The sequence below is a fragment of the Mesitornis unicolor genome, unplaced genomic scaffold, assembly GCF_000695765.1.
Source record: "Mesitornis unicolor isolate BGI_N332 unplaced genomic scaffold, ASM69576v1 scaffold15217, whole genome shotgun sequence".
NCBI classification, from domain to species: Eukaryota; Metazoa; Chordata; class Aves; order Mesitornithiformes; family Mesitornithidae; genus Mesitornis; species Mesitornis unicolor.
The window spans coordinates 16,343-32,181 of NW_010195893.1; the positions used below are offsets into that span (position 1 = coordinate 16,343).

At 40.7% G+C, this 15,839-nt stretch overlaps 1 protein-coding gene across 1 annotated transcript in view; it reads left to right on the plus strand.

The window, feature by feature from the left end:
- Positions 1 to 6,204: 6,204 nt before the first annotated feature.
- Positions 6,205 to 15,839, plus strand: part of LOC104543624 (ephrin type-A receptor 3) — a gene marked incomplete at both ends in the record, with an annotated part of 36,497 nt that continues 26,862 nt past the window's right edge. The window contains 2 exons of the mRNA XM_010188281.1: positions 6,205 to 6,360; positions 6,837 to 7,172. Of these exons, the coding sequence (XP_010186583.1) occupies positions 6,205 to 6,360; positions 6,837 to 7,172 (492 nt within the window). The remainder of the gene's footprint in view (positions 6,361 to 6,836; positions 7,173 to 15,839) is intronic.

Here is a 15,839-nt window from a genome sequence, read left to right on the forward strand (position 1 = left end):
GAGCACAGACAGTGCACATACCAGTGCCACAGCCTAGCAAAGAGAAAGCGAGCTCTGCCTGTGCAGTAGCCCTTAATGGGGATCCCCACCTACTGTCAAGCATTAGGGCTGCCCCTGCTGCCTCCTACTTCTCTTTCTCCTCCTCAGCAGGTAACAGGTCGGTCGTTGTCAAAGTGTTTCAATGACATTCAGCCCTGTTTCTCTATTTCTACTGCAAGGAGTAGTACTTACCTTTGAGACTTACTCCCTTAAGGGGTATCTTACAGTTTATTAGGATCTGGTGACAAAAAACATGCCTTAAGTTAAATGGAAATAAGAGCTGGAAATACACTGTAATTTTTAGAAGCCTGTTTGGGCTATGCAAGAAGGTAACTCTAGGCCCAATAAAGGGAGAGGATGTATATGTACATAATGCTATAGATTATGTGGCTTTTCATATACTAATGGAAAATGAGAGCTGCTAAAGCTGGTTTCCCTGCTCTGAGGGATTTTGCAGGAAACCTATGTTATAAAGCATTGTTTCCTGCTAAGCAGGTGCCATAGTGAGCAAGGGAGGAAAAAATGAGGCATTTTCATTTTGTGAATGACATGGGATACAAACTGGGAACAGGATGACTCAGGGCAGTATTCTACCTTCATGTATCTAAGCCAGAACTATACCATATCTATATAGTGTTATTTTTAATATAGAAAAAGTAACACGTATAGCTGGCTATGATTTGTGACTGAAGTGTGAAATGAACAGTTTTGAAATCTTCATTTAAGGTTAATCACGATTTTCACCTTTTTGTTGTTTCTTGAAGATATAAACAAGCACAAGGAGAGAAAGAAATGACTCGCCCGAGGAAAATAAAGTGGGTTTGAGAGTTTTATAAGGTTAATCTATTCTGCTTGTTATGCCATCCTTTTTCACAAGCTGACAACTGTGTTCCATCTCATTTTGCAAGTGTGCATGTATGTACGGGTGGGCGAATGTGCAATTCTGTTACTGCTGATAAACATAGTGCTGTTGGCGTCTCCAGAGCATGACCATAATATGCATAGTGAGAAAAAAAAGCCATGTAAATGCTTTTAAAAGGACATGAGAACATTGCAAATATGGCAATCGAGGTGAGCCAGTTGGTAGCAATCACTTTCCAGCACACTTGCACAGTCAAAGGTCATCCTGCAGCTTTGGGTCTAGCATAAGGACCTCCGCTGCTGCTCATTGGCATGCCATTTCCACAGGTGACAACGGAAAGCTCCTCTAACATGGACCACACATCTGGGAGATGCATCCCTGTCCTTTCTGCAGGGGACAGGGACAGGAGGCTTGTCCCAGGGTTGCTGTCATCCATCTTGCTAAAGCATGCTGTGAGGAACTGTTAAGTATCCGTGAGCTGCACAGGTTTATGACGGAATACCCTTCTTTTCTAAAAGCTGTGGTTTAATGTCACAGTGGCATTTAGCCCCTGGGCTACTTTACTGAAGAGCAGAGGAACAAAGGAAGGAAACACTTGATTGCTTGGTGGATGCTGCACGTAAAACGAGTGCTTTCATGGCTGCGCATATCCGCTTCCAGTGCATTGGGATGCTTGAGCCTTGCCTCCATGCATTGCACTTCTATTCAGAGCACAAAAAGCAGAGTTCCTGTAGGACAAGGGAGCGGGGCTCATTTTGCAAATAAAGAGTTGCTTTGACTTTGTGCAGGGAAATGGGCCCTGTCAGGCCTGGAGTACCAGGGAGTACCTGCCTTTCAGGCAGCGTGGGCTCAGGTCGTTAGTTGATATTTGCAGCTGGAAATTGGTGATACTGCTCTGTGTATAGGGGGCTGCAGGGTCTGAATACTAAAATGCTCCTATTTATTAACGGCTTTATATTTTAATTTAAAATTAACTCAAATTTAAATGAAATGTTTAACCCTTAATTAAGACCATGTTTTCATCTCAAACAGATTAGTTAAACAGAGGCATAATTCACTTTGCTGTTGAAAAGACAGCCCCATTTCTGTAAGCAATAACTACCACAGATTGCCACATGCATTTGTTTTTCTTTCACTGAAATAACTTTCCCTGTTCTCTGTCTCTGAGGCAGACTCATCAGTTCTAGTGCAAGGAAATTTATTTTCATGCAGTAACAAGGACAACTGCAGTCCTGAAATTCTTACCAGTAGGTGACTTCAATAAAGTCAGTGTGGCTCACACTCAAATAAAAGAGATTGATATCAGACTGCATACAGTTTTAAAATAATATTGCCATTTGGAGTTACCACAGGAGTCACAGGGACCAAAGGGTGTTGGACATCTGACTTGAAAAGGCCTTCTGAAAAAGCAAAACCAGACAGCCTTACTGTGCAGTTTCTATCATGTATGTAGAGACTCTCAAGGTTTTCTTTGCTCACTTTTAGTGTGGCAAGAGGTTTTTCTTCCCAACCCATTGCATCTACTTCCTCTCTCAGCATTCTCTCTTGTGAGGGAAAGGAAAACTTCTTAGCTTCTAGAAGAAAATGTTAAGAAAAAGCCACTGCTGTTCACAGCTGGTTCCCATGCTGAAATTACAGATTCTGTGAAGACTTCCTATGCCAGTCCTTTTATTTTCTACCTGACTGAAACCAGAGCCATGGTATTCACCTCAAGAAGCCAAACCTTCTTCCATCAGTCCATGTAATCCAATTTTTCTGACATTAAAAAAATGCCTTTTGAAGTAAAGGCTTGATTTTTTTTTTTTTGCTAATATATCAGAATCAAAAAATGACTAGAAAAAAGAACAATGGTAACAACATTGGCAACATTTTCTGTTGGCACCCTTCTTTCCAAGCTTCAATGTCAAGTATAATTGCATTTTTTTCCTCCTTTGGGCTGCAGTTGTGAATAATCTTAAATTGGTCTGACAGACAAAGACAGAAAATGCAAGAGAGCCTAAGGTGAAGACACAAGATTGTGATGCCCTCACTAGGACATATTGGGGCGGCAGGAATCCAACCAGCTCATCCCCCCCGTCTCGACTGCTCGTTCTGTACCGTGATAGAGGAAGCATGAAATTATTAAATCCCTGTCCCTCTGGAAAAGAAAAAGCCTGATATTGAGTTACCAGGGTGCTTCCTGCATGCTTCTCTTTCTTCTTCCTTTTTTCTCTGTCCCCACAACACAATCTTTTCTTAAATAAAGTCTACAAGTTTTCACTTGAGGGATGAAAGAGACATTTATTAATGGAGCTGTTTGATGCTTTCATTTCTCTTCCTCTTCCCACAAAATCTGTCCACTTCTTAGGCAAGCTTGTTTACTTATGTTAAATTCATTGCCATATTAAAACGTTGGTGGTAGATGCTTTGAAAGTGTCCCAGATAAATAGTCTTACTGTACTTCCATTCTGTAAATGAATGCTCATTTATTACAATGCTATGAATAAATTGTGCTTAATAAGCAGTGGAAATTGTGTCTCGTAGGAAGACCAGCCACATGACAAAGGTTCAGTTTTAGGTTATTAGTCTTTTTCCAGTCTTTACATGAAACTAGCATATAAAATTATTTTTTAAATTTAAAAAAGTATATACTGAAAATTACATCTTTGTCTTGAGCATGCCTGCCCATAGGTGTAAAAATGTCCCTTCAAGCTGAGTAGATATGGTTAAGTGAAACCATCTGAGTTTAATAAATGACAGTGAGTTTCCATGGGAAGTTTTGGTGAAAGTGCTGTGTAATTAGCTGGACAGATGTAGTGTGGTGTTTATTCCTTAATGTGTTTGTTTTGTTACTAGTCCTGGTAAAAGCGGGATTGGCATCCATTCTTTTCAACCTGGCTTGTTGTCTTAGGGCCAGGAATGCTTGGGCTGTGTCCAGAGATGGTAAAATCTTTTGAAGCTCCTCTGTCAGGCAGAGGGAGAGCCAAGAGGCTTGCTCTATGTACAGCACTTGTATGATGGGACAGTATTTGAGAGGGAATGAGATTTGAATCTTAAAAGGCTGCTACAGTAACAACAATAAAGCCAAACAAGTCAAGTGTTTCCTGCTGCATTTTCTCCTAGTGAAGGTGTTTAAGAGGGACTTAGGTTTCCTTTATTTCCTCAAGTTAAACAGAAATCCCCAAACACCCCTGCAGTCTTCTAGAAGAAGGAAACATAAGTAACGCCAGCTAAAGGAGGACAGACTGTGCCAGATCAGATTGGGTGGCAATAGCCTCTGTGAACTTCACCACAAAGTCATTTTTAGCAATTCTGCTTTCACAGATTGCCTATTGGGCCCACACCTCAGAGGTCTAAACTCGAGGTTGTTTCCTCAGGGCTTGCAGGAGAGAACTTGGAGTGGGAGGTGTCTTTTCCAGCTGCTTTGCTAACATGGAAGTCAGAGGTAGCAGCTGCAGCCAAGTGCCTTGGTTTACAGGGGCTGTGAAGTGCTGAAGAGAGGCTGAGATTAGCGCTTCTTGGTGAAATGTTTTGTGCTTCTCACACCATGTGCAATGCAGTGTGAGGAATGTTTCCTTTAGTAAGACATCTCAGAGTAGGACATAGAACTGCACAGGGCGTTTGTTCTCTCTCTGCTTCCCAGTGCGTTTCACTCAGATGTTTGCACCAGGAGCTAATCAACAAATTTGCCTAACCCAGATATTCAGTTAGGTTTTGGTTATAGATGGTGATGTGGAAGCTGAATATCCACCTTAATGCTACAGCTCTCTCCTCCAGCAAAGATGCTGGGTTTTTTATTCTTCATTTGACCTCAGACTGCCCATCCAAACACTTCTCTGTTTAGGCAGTGCATGAATGAACATGAAAGACATAGTCTTGTATCTTGGATTTTCTACTTCATCTATGAATCAGTTCATCTCTATAAGCAAAACTGAGAATTGTGTCTCTGTTTAGGCTTACACTAAGACTGGTGAACCCATTATTTTGGCTTCAAATTAACATCTGATTCAGTGATAGGTCCTGGGCGATTTTATTTAAGCTTAACTGTCAGGGCTCCAGAGACAAAAAGAAGTCATGTTTTTCTTTCTATTAGGGTTTTTTTCTTTTTCTTTTTTCTTATTTGTTGTTGTTGGGGTTTTTTGGGTTTTTTTTTGTTTTTTTACATTATATTTGTATTGAGAATGTATCAGGATTTTCCTAGCACTTGTGTGTTAGGCAGTGTTTGCTGTGGAACCAAAGTGTAACAAAAGATGAATGCATTTTAAGATGTGGTCCTTTTTGTTACATTGTCTGTATGCATATGGTGTAGGTATGAGTACAGACCTGTGGGTGACCAGTATCACCCAGAATGTTTTTACTTGGTAAATTCCATTTGGAGAAGAATGTGTGTCTTGGGGGCAAGCAGCAGCTGAACAGTAGAGTCTGCTGATTCTTATCTGGCTTTGGTCTTTTTATTGTTATTTTCAGATGGTGATATCCTCTTGGTGTAAAGAAGTCAACAGTGTTAGTTCACTGCACGGGTTTCTCATAAAAAGTTATTTGCTGAATTGTTCGTTTCTGTGACTTACTTCAAAGGCTGTTTTCTTCTGATACCAACGTGGCCGTGAATCAGTCTAAAATGCAACAGGAGTCAAAACAGAGGGAGTGTGCCAGTGGTAGTGAAACACCACCACGCACAGTTTTTCAGAAGCAGCTTTTGTGGGTTCAAGCGCCATCCCTAGGAGACTGGGCTGATGCAAAACACATCCTCCTCATATAGACTGTGCGAGTTCCTGATAGTATCAGAAGCAGCTCACTAAGCCTGCCGCATGCCAATGCATGGTCCTTCCTCCAGAAATGGAATAGATCTTTCACTGTTCAGGTTATTTTCTTGATTTTGACCTTCTTAGTCCTGCTAAACGGAAGAGACATATTTTAAAATTAGTGTGCTCTTGCACGCGAATATTGGCAGCAGAGCGGAGGTAAAGTTAGCTTCTTATGTGGGCGAGGGCCAATGTTTTGGTAAATTAACCAGAAGAGGTGAAAAATAAATGAAGTTCTTAAAATGCAACATAAAAAAAGTTTCTTCTTAGTGGTGCAATACACTGTTTTGTTTTCCAGGCAAAATTAAATGCAAATTCAAGTTGATGCATGAAGAGCTCCATTCTTCCAAGAAGTTTTATTTCCATCAGTTTTGTCATTGTGAAAAAAATCTGTGTTTTTAGACCATAAATGTCTGTAAAATGTTATTACATATGTATAGGTCCCAGGGCAATAACAAAATAGCATGTTAAAATCAAGGAGATGTCCATGGAATTTCAAACTATACTCCTATTATTTTGCAGCTTGTCGACCTGGTTTCTACAAAGCCTCTGCTGGCAATGTGAAGTGTGCCAAATGCCCACCTCACAGCTCTACCTACGAAGATGCATCTCTGAACTGCAGGTGTGAAAAGAATTACTTTCGCTCTGAGAAAGACCCTCCATCCATGGCTTGCACCAGTGAGTAGCATCATTATGCTCGGGGCTGTCATCCTTGCTCCTCCATCTGTATCTCACCAGCTTGCTTGCTTCCTCTCATGTCCCATTGTAGTCAGCCATCCACTGCGTCCCATGTCTTCTTACATGTTGGACAGGCTACCAGAAATTTGGTTTATGTCTTTGTATTTTCATTTTCTCCTTCTTGTTCTCTGTCAGAAGGAGAACTCGGAATGAGAGCTGGGATTCTTAAATTGCTACCAATATTTTTAGCCCTCAGTCCTGAATTGCACCCTGAGGGTACTGTCTGTCTATAAGAAAACATGGTCCTTGATAGTCTAGGTCTGTAGTCCAGTGAAATATTTCTGAAGTCTCTACAGGAAATAACAAGAAGAGTTTGGTTATTTGTTTTTGACTTTTGTATTTTTGTGCCCTTGTTACTCCCATCTTTGAGCACTACAGAAAATCTCATCCTTCTGATTTCCTCTTTCCTTTTATAGGACCACCATCTGCTCCAAGAAATGTTATCTCTAACATCAATGAGACATCCGTTATCCTGGATTGGAGCTGGCCTCTTGACACTGGAGGTCGGAAAGATGTCACTTTCAACATCATTTGCAAAAAATGTGGGGGAAACATCAAGATGTGCGAGCCATGTAGTGACAACGTGCGATTCTTACCCCGTCAGACTGGACTCACCAACACCACGGTGACAGTAGTGGACCTTTTAGCACATACCAATTATACTTTTGAGATTGATGCAGTGAACGGAGTATCTGACTTGAGTATGCTTTCCAGACAATTTGCTGCTGTCAGCATCACAACTAATCAGGCTGGTGAGTCTCTTTCTGATTATCCTTTCTTTGTTTGAAACTTCTTGAGATGTATGTACCTTTGTTTCCTTTCCCTGTTCTACAGGAGTTACCCTGACTGCTCATGTAACTAATTGACTTGAATGTGCTAGTAACAGTAAAATCAGAAACAAACCCAGTGTGTGTTGCTGTCAAAGGACCTGGCAGCATGACTGTTATGATTAACTCCCAGTTCCCAGTTAATAGTCTCTAATAGCAGACTCACGTGATTCCTTAGCCAGAAAGTGTTTTATTAATAAAACCAGATTTTAATAAAACACTCATTTCAATAATCTCCAACATAAATTACTGTAGTAATCTTAGTGATTAATTTTGATTAAATAGAAGTGAAAAAATGCTTTGATGTTAGACACATTAAAAGCTAACATTAAATTAGAGAGGTTTAAAACGCTGCTTTTTTTTTTTTCCTTTACATGTTGTCTCACCAACTCTGAATTATTGCCAACATGATGGGGGTGTGGAGCTGAATACTGAATTAGGTCCTGGTGTCATAGCTGATAGTGTTCAAAGGAAAGGCTCTGCTTCTGTGGAGACTTATTAAAGTCATTGAGGCCCTGCATGAGCGCAGCAGTATGCCCTGAGTGTCAAATCAGAGCTTTTGTCAGTGCTCCACTCTTCTACTATTTGCTTCTCATTAACAAGGTTCCATTTATCTGAAAGAAGCAAAGAATCTAAACTCTTCTCTAGCATTTGTTTAGGTACCAATTTTTTAGGAGCAATGTTTGCCAGTGAACAGAAAGTCTGGATCCTGAAATTTCTGTAGTTCTGCTCCCTGCAGTTCTCCATCAGGGAGCTTTGTACTGAAAGCATGTATGTGTGCGGTAAGACTTTTCCCGTCTCCTCCCATCCCACACCCTGGGCCAGAATATCTACATTTCAGTCTTTCTCAAGCACAAACCAAGTTAACATTATTCTAAGTAGTTGCTCTTCTAGTGAGCTAGATTATTGCAATGTTTTTCACTATAGATGATATATCTCTTCTCCTGAGATCCCAGATCAGCTTTAGTGGGAGGCATAAAAATGTGAGAACAGACTGTTTCCTGACAGGAGTCGCTACATTTCCAAATGCTCTGGAGGACTAAGTATACAGTAGGCAGACAGGGGTGAACCTATGCAATTGCAACATCTTCTCATGGTTTCTTCCTCATCTAGGCATTGACTTCATCTCTGAAACTTGCATTTGATATCCATTCCAAACAAATTGCTACTGTTAATTACATTTTTTGAATATTTGCATCAGCAACCTCAGCAGCCTTTATGTAGTTGCTCTCTTTTCTTGGTGTTTTTTGTTTGTTAGTTTGGGTTTTTGGGGTTTTGTTTGATTGGTTTGGGTTTGGGTTTTTTTGGGTTTTTGTTGTTGTTGTTTGGGGTTTTTTGTGGGGTTTTTTTTTACTATCAGAGATACTGCCTTTCAGCCTGTCCATCACCATAGCAGTTAGAAGTCACCTGGGGACACTCCACAGAATGAACTGTCCAGCATCAGTGAAAGGTCTTTCTCTGCAGAGGCCTCCTGCTTTGCAGTGTGTTTCCCCAGGGCCCGGAGCTGGCCGCCTTTGCACTACGATGCAAGGTGGATTTTGATTTTGTTTTGGAATGCACAGTTCCTGTGATGTGGCAGAGTTAATGCATTCCTAGCAATAGCAACTTTGTTTAATGCAACTCACAGGCTGCTTAAGCAATTTGTTTGTTTGTTTTCTCTTTTTATGCGTAGCCCATTTTTGCTTTAACTGCATTTGGGTGGTGTGGGGTACTTCAGGTTTAATTGTGCTATCTCTTTATCATGCTGTCTGGTTTAGTATATAAGAATTCCCCTAGAATTTCTGCAAGTTGCTAGAATTAGACCTTAAATGTGTATATAAGTAATCTTTTAAAGTATAATCACAAAAATGCAGTACCTCTTGCATTCCCTTCCATGTTAGGTCACAAAAGGGACACACCAAAAACTTCTTTTTAATTAATGTCATGCTTAAACACCTGGCTGAAAGGTGGAAGGCGAAAGTCTGAAGATCTTGGATTACATTAAAATTAAGGGCTTATCTGGAGGGCATTTAAAAAAAGAATTAAAGCACTGTTGAGCTGGATCTAGAAGAGACCAAAATATTCCAAAAGCCAACTCTAGGGCTGTTATTTGTGCTGTCTGACTTTAGGTACATTCCTTCAAGGACAGAGGTATCCACTGGTTGGATAAAGTTTTGGTTAAGGTTCTTGAGCTCTGCTGGACTAAAGGAAATAGGTTCAATACGGACAGACAGATTCTGGGGACAGAGCCCCTGGTAAGCCTGCAGAAAGAACAATCAGTCAGCAGGCTGTGTGTTTAGGAGAGAGGATTGAAGTATAGAAGGTCTCTACAACCCAGACCTCTTCAGTCGCTCCTGAATCCAGGCTGTCTCACTTCTGCCAACCTTGATTTGAGAGCCCTGTACCCTTGCAGTGAGTAAGATGAAGTTGCAGTTTTAACTCTGTATTTTTCAGTATCTGTGCTTTTTTCAAGCACTTTCAGAGCCCATCCCACCTTAGTGAAAGCTTTTCTGCAGAATGTTCCTCACTCACCCAGAAAGCTGGTTTTCAAGTATGTGTCTTTCTAAAAGCCTGAGGCAGAACTGCAGAATGTTTTATATTTTCTCATGAAAAAAATGTGATTTTTGTGGCAGTTCTTTTGGCGGTAAAAATCAGACATTGTACATCTTTAATTCAGATGAACTTAAGTCGAGACAGGCATCAGTTGGCATTATCTTTGCTGGTCTCTGAGCTCCAAAGGCCCACTAAAAATTGAACAAACATTTCTTTCCATGTTTCTCATGAGACACATGGGCATTTCTGCCTATGAAAGTCACCAGCCTAATAGATCAGAACATGCATAGTACTATTTTTCTGTAATGCAGCAATTGGGAGATCTGCCAGAGAGTGTTAAAATAAATCCAGCTGATATATTAGGAGTCATTCAGTAGGCACAGCAGCTCCATTTTTGTACATGAACAGATCATATACACATGCATACACACATGTATAGGGGAGGTGATTCTGCCCCTCTACTCTGCTCTGTTGAGACCTCACCTGCGGTACTGCGTCCAGCTTTGGAGTCCCCAATACAAAAAGGACACTGAAGCGCTGGAGTGGGTGCAGAGGAGGGCCACAAAGATGATCAAAGGGCTGGAGCACCTCTTCTGTGAAGATAGGCTGAGAGAGTTGGGGCTGTTCAGCCTGGAGAAGAGAAGGCTCCGGGGAGACCTTATAGCGACCTTCCACTTCCTGAAAGGTGCCTATAAGAAATCTGGGGAAGAGCTGTTCACTAGGTCATGTAGCCATAGGATGAGGGCTAGTGGTTTTAAACTAGAAAAAGGTAGATTCAGATTGGATATTAGGAAAAAGTTTTTAAATATGAGGGTGGTAGATCACTGGAACAGGTTGCCCAGTGAGGTGGTGGAGGCCCCATCCCTGGAGATATTCAAGGTCAGGCTTGATGGGCCTCTGAGCAACCTGATCTGGTAACATTGTCCCTGCTCACTGCAGGGGCCTTGGACTGGATGATCTTTAAAGGTCCCTTCCAACCCAATACTTTCTATGATTCTATGATATTTGTAATTTACATATACACGTAGATATATACATACACAAAAAGGGTCACCTCAAGGTGGCTGAAAAATTCTTTGGTACCTTACAGTGACTCTGAGTTCTAGAGTCTGTAGCTAACAATCTCAATAAGATTTTCCTGGAGAGTTTTCAAAACTGGTCTAAAAATAAAGGAAATATATGCTTCATTGTCATTTATAATGTTTGAAACATCCAGACTCTGATCTGCTGGCACTGTGAATGCAAGAAGGATAAGACTTTTTATAGTACAAAACTGTTGTAAAGCAAAAAATCCAGTCCCCTGAATTGAGGGAAATTCAGAATTGTTTCAGAAAATGGATTGGGTTTTTTCTTCCAACTGTTTGGCAGAAGTTTTGTTGTCCTTTTATTGCACTTTGTTTTCCTTCCCTTCCAGTGAAGGTTAATGAGCAGGCATCAGAAATAAAAAAAAGGCTCTCTTGCAAATATGGCTAGACAGGTATGACACTGCAATATTTCTAATTTCTGTAAGTCTTTCTGTCTCTGGTGTGGAAGTAAAAGAAAAAGTGCAAAAGTTTTGATTTAATTTCATTTGTTGATCAACCTTTTTGACTGCACTGCAATACATGCCTTCAGTTGCTGCCTGATACAGCTTCCTCTGAATTATGTTGAAGCATTCTGCTGCCGCCCAAGGAAGGCTCTCACCTCATGTCAATATGTTGCAGCACACAGATGTTATCTTCTAATAACACCAATCAACCCCATTTAGAAAGGGTCACTGGCTGCTACGGGAAAGGATATGATATTCGGTACCCCTGGAGGTGGTGTGCTAATTGTGAATGTGCCACGCAGAGAGGCTGACAGCCATGCCACGCTGCCTGGTTTGTTACTAGCAAGACTGGGTGTCTGGGCACAGATATTCTAGGTTCACTGGGTTTTCTGACCACGGTTTATGGGCTTCTTTAAAATTCATTTATCTGTGAAGACCAGAAAGTTGTGTGTTTCTTGGAGTTTTATGAGTAACCCAAAGGGAAAAGACTTCCAGTCCAGGTCATGATGGTTCTGCATTTACTGCCTTTGGGCTGTAGCAAGCAGAAGACTTCCACTGGAGCCCAAATGGATTTTAAATGAAAACAGGGTGTGGAATCCACCAAAGAAAGACTTAAGAATTGGTAGGGATAACACGATTGTACTACTGGATAATCAGTTTACAACAATGAGAGAGGAGGTTTTTCCAATGCAAAACACAGCCATTGGGTTAGGAACAAATATGAGCTAAATATGGTTTGCAGATGCTGCGTGAGAAAGTAACAGTTTTTCTACCATATCATTGCTTTTATGGTATCACACAGTGTCATAGAGATTGCAGGCATAACTCAGGAATGCTGAGCAAAATTATTAGTATTTTAACCTTGGATCTAATTGACTTAACTGCATTTTAAATAGACTTATTTTCTGCAGTGATCTTTGCAATCTAGAGGAGGCAAGGAGAACTTCCAGAACTTGCAGAAATCTGCACCATTAGCAGATACTGAACTATCAGGCAGGCCCTAGGAAGCCTTAGCCACCCCCTCAGTATCCCAGCACACAGTGCTGTCCCCATCCTTTCTTCCCAGCAGGTCTGGTTTGTTTTATTTGTTTAGCAGGTCTCCTGTCTAAACAAATAAATGTGACATCTGTGTAAATACAATCCAAATAAGTCTATTGGATATAAACATATACCTAATGATAAAAATGTATTTAACTGCTTAAGAGCTAAGTCAGAAACAACCAGCATTGTTGGCCATTACCTTTAAAGGCTCTCGTTTTACTTGGAGAAGGTGTTAGAATTGATTTGCAAAGAATTGTTATTCTAGATCTGTGTCCCAGAGTTGAATAAAATGATGTGTAAAATTGATACAGCACGTTTCCTTAACAATCATGGTTTCAGCGCTGTGAAGAAGCTGAGAGTCTTCGTATTTTCCTAACTTTACAGAACATAGTTCTGGTGAGCTTCCTCCAGCATGCTGTTTTCAATAGCATTCCTGTAGTTGAGTGCATCTTTCACCTGGAGAGGACTAACCCCATGCACCAGTACGTGCTGGAGGCCAACTGGCTGGAAAGCAGCTTTGCAAAAAAGAGCCTGGAGGTCCTGGTGGAGCACCTGGGTCTGCCACAGGAAAAGCACTACCACCAGGTCAAGGGAGGTGATCCTTCCCCTCTGCTCAGCACTGGTGAGGCCACATGTGGTGCATGCAGCTTAGCACACACACATGCAAGCTGCCCAGTAGAAGAGAGCCATGGGTATACTGAGGGAACACCAGTGAAGAGTCACTAAGATGATTAAGGGAAAGGAACATCTGTCATACGAGGAGAGGCTGAGAGAGGTGGGACTGCCCAGCCTGGAGAAGAGGAGGCTCAGGTGGATCTTATCAATGTATATAAAGGCCTGATGGGAAGGTGTGAAGAAGACAGCCAAGCTCTTGTGAGCCTTGTGCTTAGTGACAGGACAAGAAGAAATGGTCACAAACTGAAATGCAAGAAATTCTGTTTAAAAGTAGGAAAAACTTTTTTTGCTTTAAGTGTGATTGAGCACTGGAACAGGTAGCCCAAACAGATTGTGGTATCTCCATCTTTGGAGGTATTCAAAACCTGACTAATCAAGGTCCTGAGCAACCTGCTCTGGCTGGCTCTGCTTTCGGCAGTGGTGGACTAGGTGATCTGTAAAGGCTCCTTCCCATCTCAACGCATGTATGGTGATGGTGTGCAAAGAGGATAGCAGCAACTGGAAGGAGGCCAGGTAAGGGACTGTTCAGTAGTTACTGTCCTCTTTTAACTGACCTTTTCATCCATGTAGCAAGGCCTTCTCATGAAATCTGGGGGAGTAAGCTCCCCATACACTTACTTAGATTGAAGAGAAAGTAAAGCTATGAGTGAAGAGGGACTGTAAACTTCAATATCCCTGCTTCCAAAAAGTTAAGGAAAGTATAGTTGAATTGTTTGTTTTGGTATGTAGCGATGATAACCTCAGAACTCATGATCATTTATCAGAGCACATAAAGTTTATGCATACATGAATATGGAAAACTGCAGTAAAATTGGTTTGTTTTACAGAATACCTCTATAAGACTAGATAGCTTTAGAGAGATATTTGATTTAGTTAAGAGAGGGACTGCAGGCTGCAGTCTTGTTCATCTGTGTATTGTACAGCATTATTGTATGTTACAGTACTGTAGCAAACAGCTATGGCACTCCCCCTTGGAGTCAGCAATGACTGAACCAAGACCTACTTTCCACTCACTAGCTTTCCCCATGTGAATATTAAGATAGCTGGTTATGGGGGGAAGCAGTTTGAAATTGCATGTGAGCATTTTGGTTAAATTGCTGCAAACCTCTGCATAGTTACACTTGCATTGCTCTACAAATTAGTTTTTTCCTACTTTTTCGTGTTAAATTAATTGGAACACTCTAAAGGAAGAGTGCCCATTTTGGGATTTGAAGTGATCTGAACGAATTAGTTTATAAACATTACACTAGTACAGTTTTACTATGGAGACAGGTAATTTATCTTTGAAGATGTCTTTGGGCTTCCTAGCAGTAAGAACTGTGTAAGCTTTAGAAAATGAACTGCTGTCTCAAGAGAGCTTGTCTACAGTTTTATCTTTAATTTCCATGTACTGTATTCAAATGACTCTGTCTCACCATGTAGAGTTGCAAATTCAGTTGTCTAGGTTAGACTGGAGTGGCCACAGAGGCAGAGTGAAGAGAATGAGCAAAATTGAAACCCTGTACAGGATCGGTGGGAACAAGAGGTTAAATCTGTGACCCTCTTTCGGCAACAGAATTTTCCTGGATAGAGCAGCTTACTCCATGTCAGGCTGAATATTCTTTCACCAACCCCCAAATTTGCTTGTGAATCTTCCTGAGCTCTTACACCTTTTATTATTTTTGATATGATTCAGTGCCCAGGATTCCAGCAAAATAATTGTTATCAACAAAGTTCAATGAAAATAATTACAGTTTCTGTATTTTCCAAATATACCCATGCTGGTGCCTAAATAATTTTTTTTTTATACCTCAGGTTTTATTGCATATCTGCTTGATAATAAAGTAGACTGTTTTCTTTTAATCACTAAAAGCACAGTGTAACAGCTTTAAAAGTAGTTTTATGTTTGATTAGTTCTTAAGGACTAAAGGCCTTGTAAACCAAGGTCTCAATAGTGCAGCTGCGAATAGTGGTAGCAACCAAGTTCAACTTCAATAAACCAGTGTCAGTACTAAATCGATTCCAGAGTTTTGTGCTGTCACACATCCTGGCATCAGGAGAGTAACAAAGGGGATGTGTTGTAACAAGAGACTGCCTCAAACTCTGCCCTCAGTTCAACCCAGCTCTGCCACACAATCTGTATAGGATTCATATAGTTACACACACCAAAAAAAATAAATAAAATCGGAATATAGATAGGAATCTCTGATACCTGCTGTAGCAAGAAATACAAAAGAAATATAGGAGTCTTTTTGTCAGGTAAATTCTACCTAGAGATGTCAGTCTTTTCCTAGTAACTATAAAAAGTGATTATGCTTCTCAATTAAGTGCCTAAAAATGCCTAAACTTCAGTTTTGGTGTGTGTCCCCCAATTCAGTTGTGCACTTGTAAAATGTTGATTCCTTTCTCTGTGTGGCTGTTTTCATATAGGAAGCTTAAAGAGAATAACTGCCCCTTGAGCCAAACCAAAGCATCTACACACAACTATAGTATAAAGAATAACAACAACAACAAAAAGATATACCCTTTATCATATTCCCTAGCAAAGCAGTAGTCTGATTATCAGGAGTCTCTTTTTCATCTTTTTGCATTTTTAAACCCCACAAAGCAGAACAATTAATGTAGCCTGTTTAATCATCTTGCTTAATCATTTAACTCATGCATGAAAAGGTGGAGGAGAACAGATGGCTGCAATAGTAGCTGTGGATGTGCACTTACATGGGGCGGTATCAGATCTGGAAGTTGACTCTCAAATCCATTTTTCTCTCTCATTTTTTTTTGATTACTGAATGATAAAAATACACCAACCAGATATTTTCTTCAGGTGTAAACACACA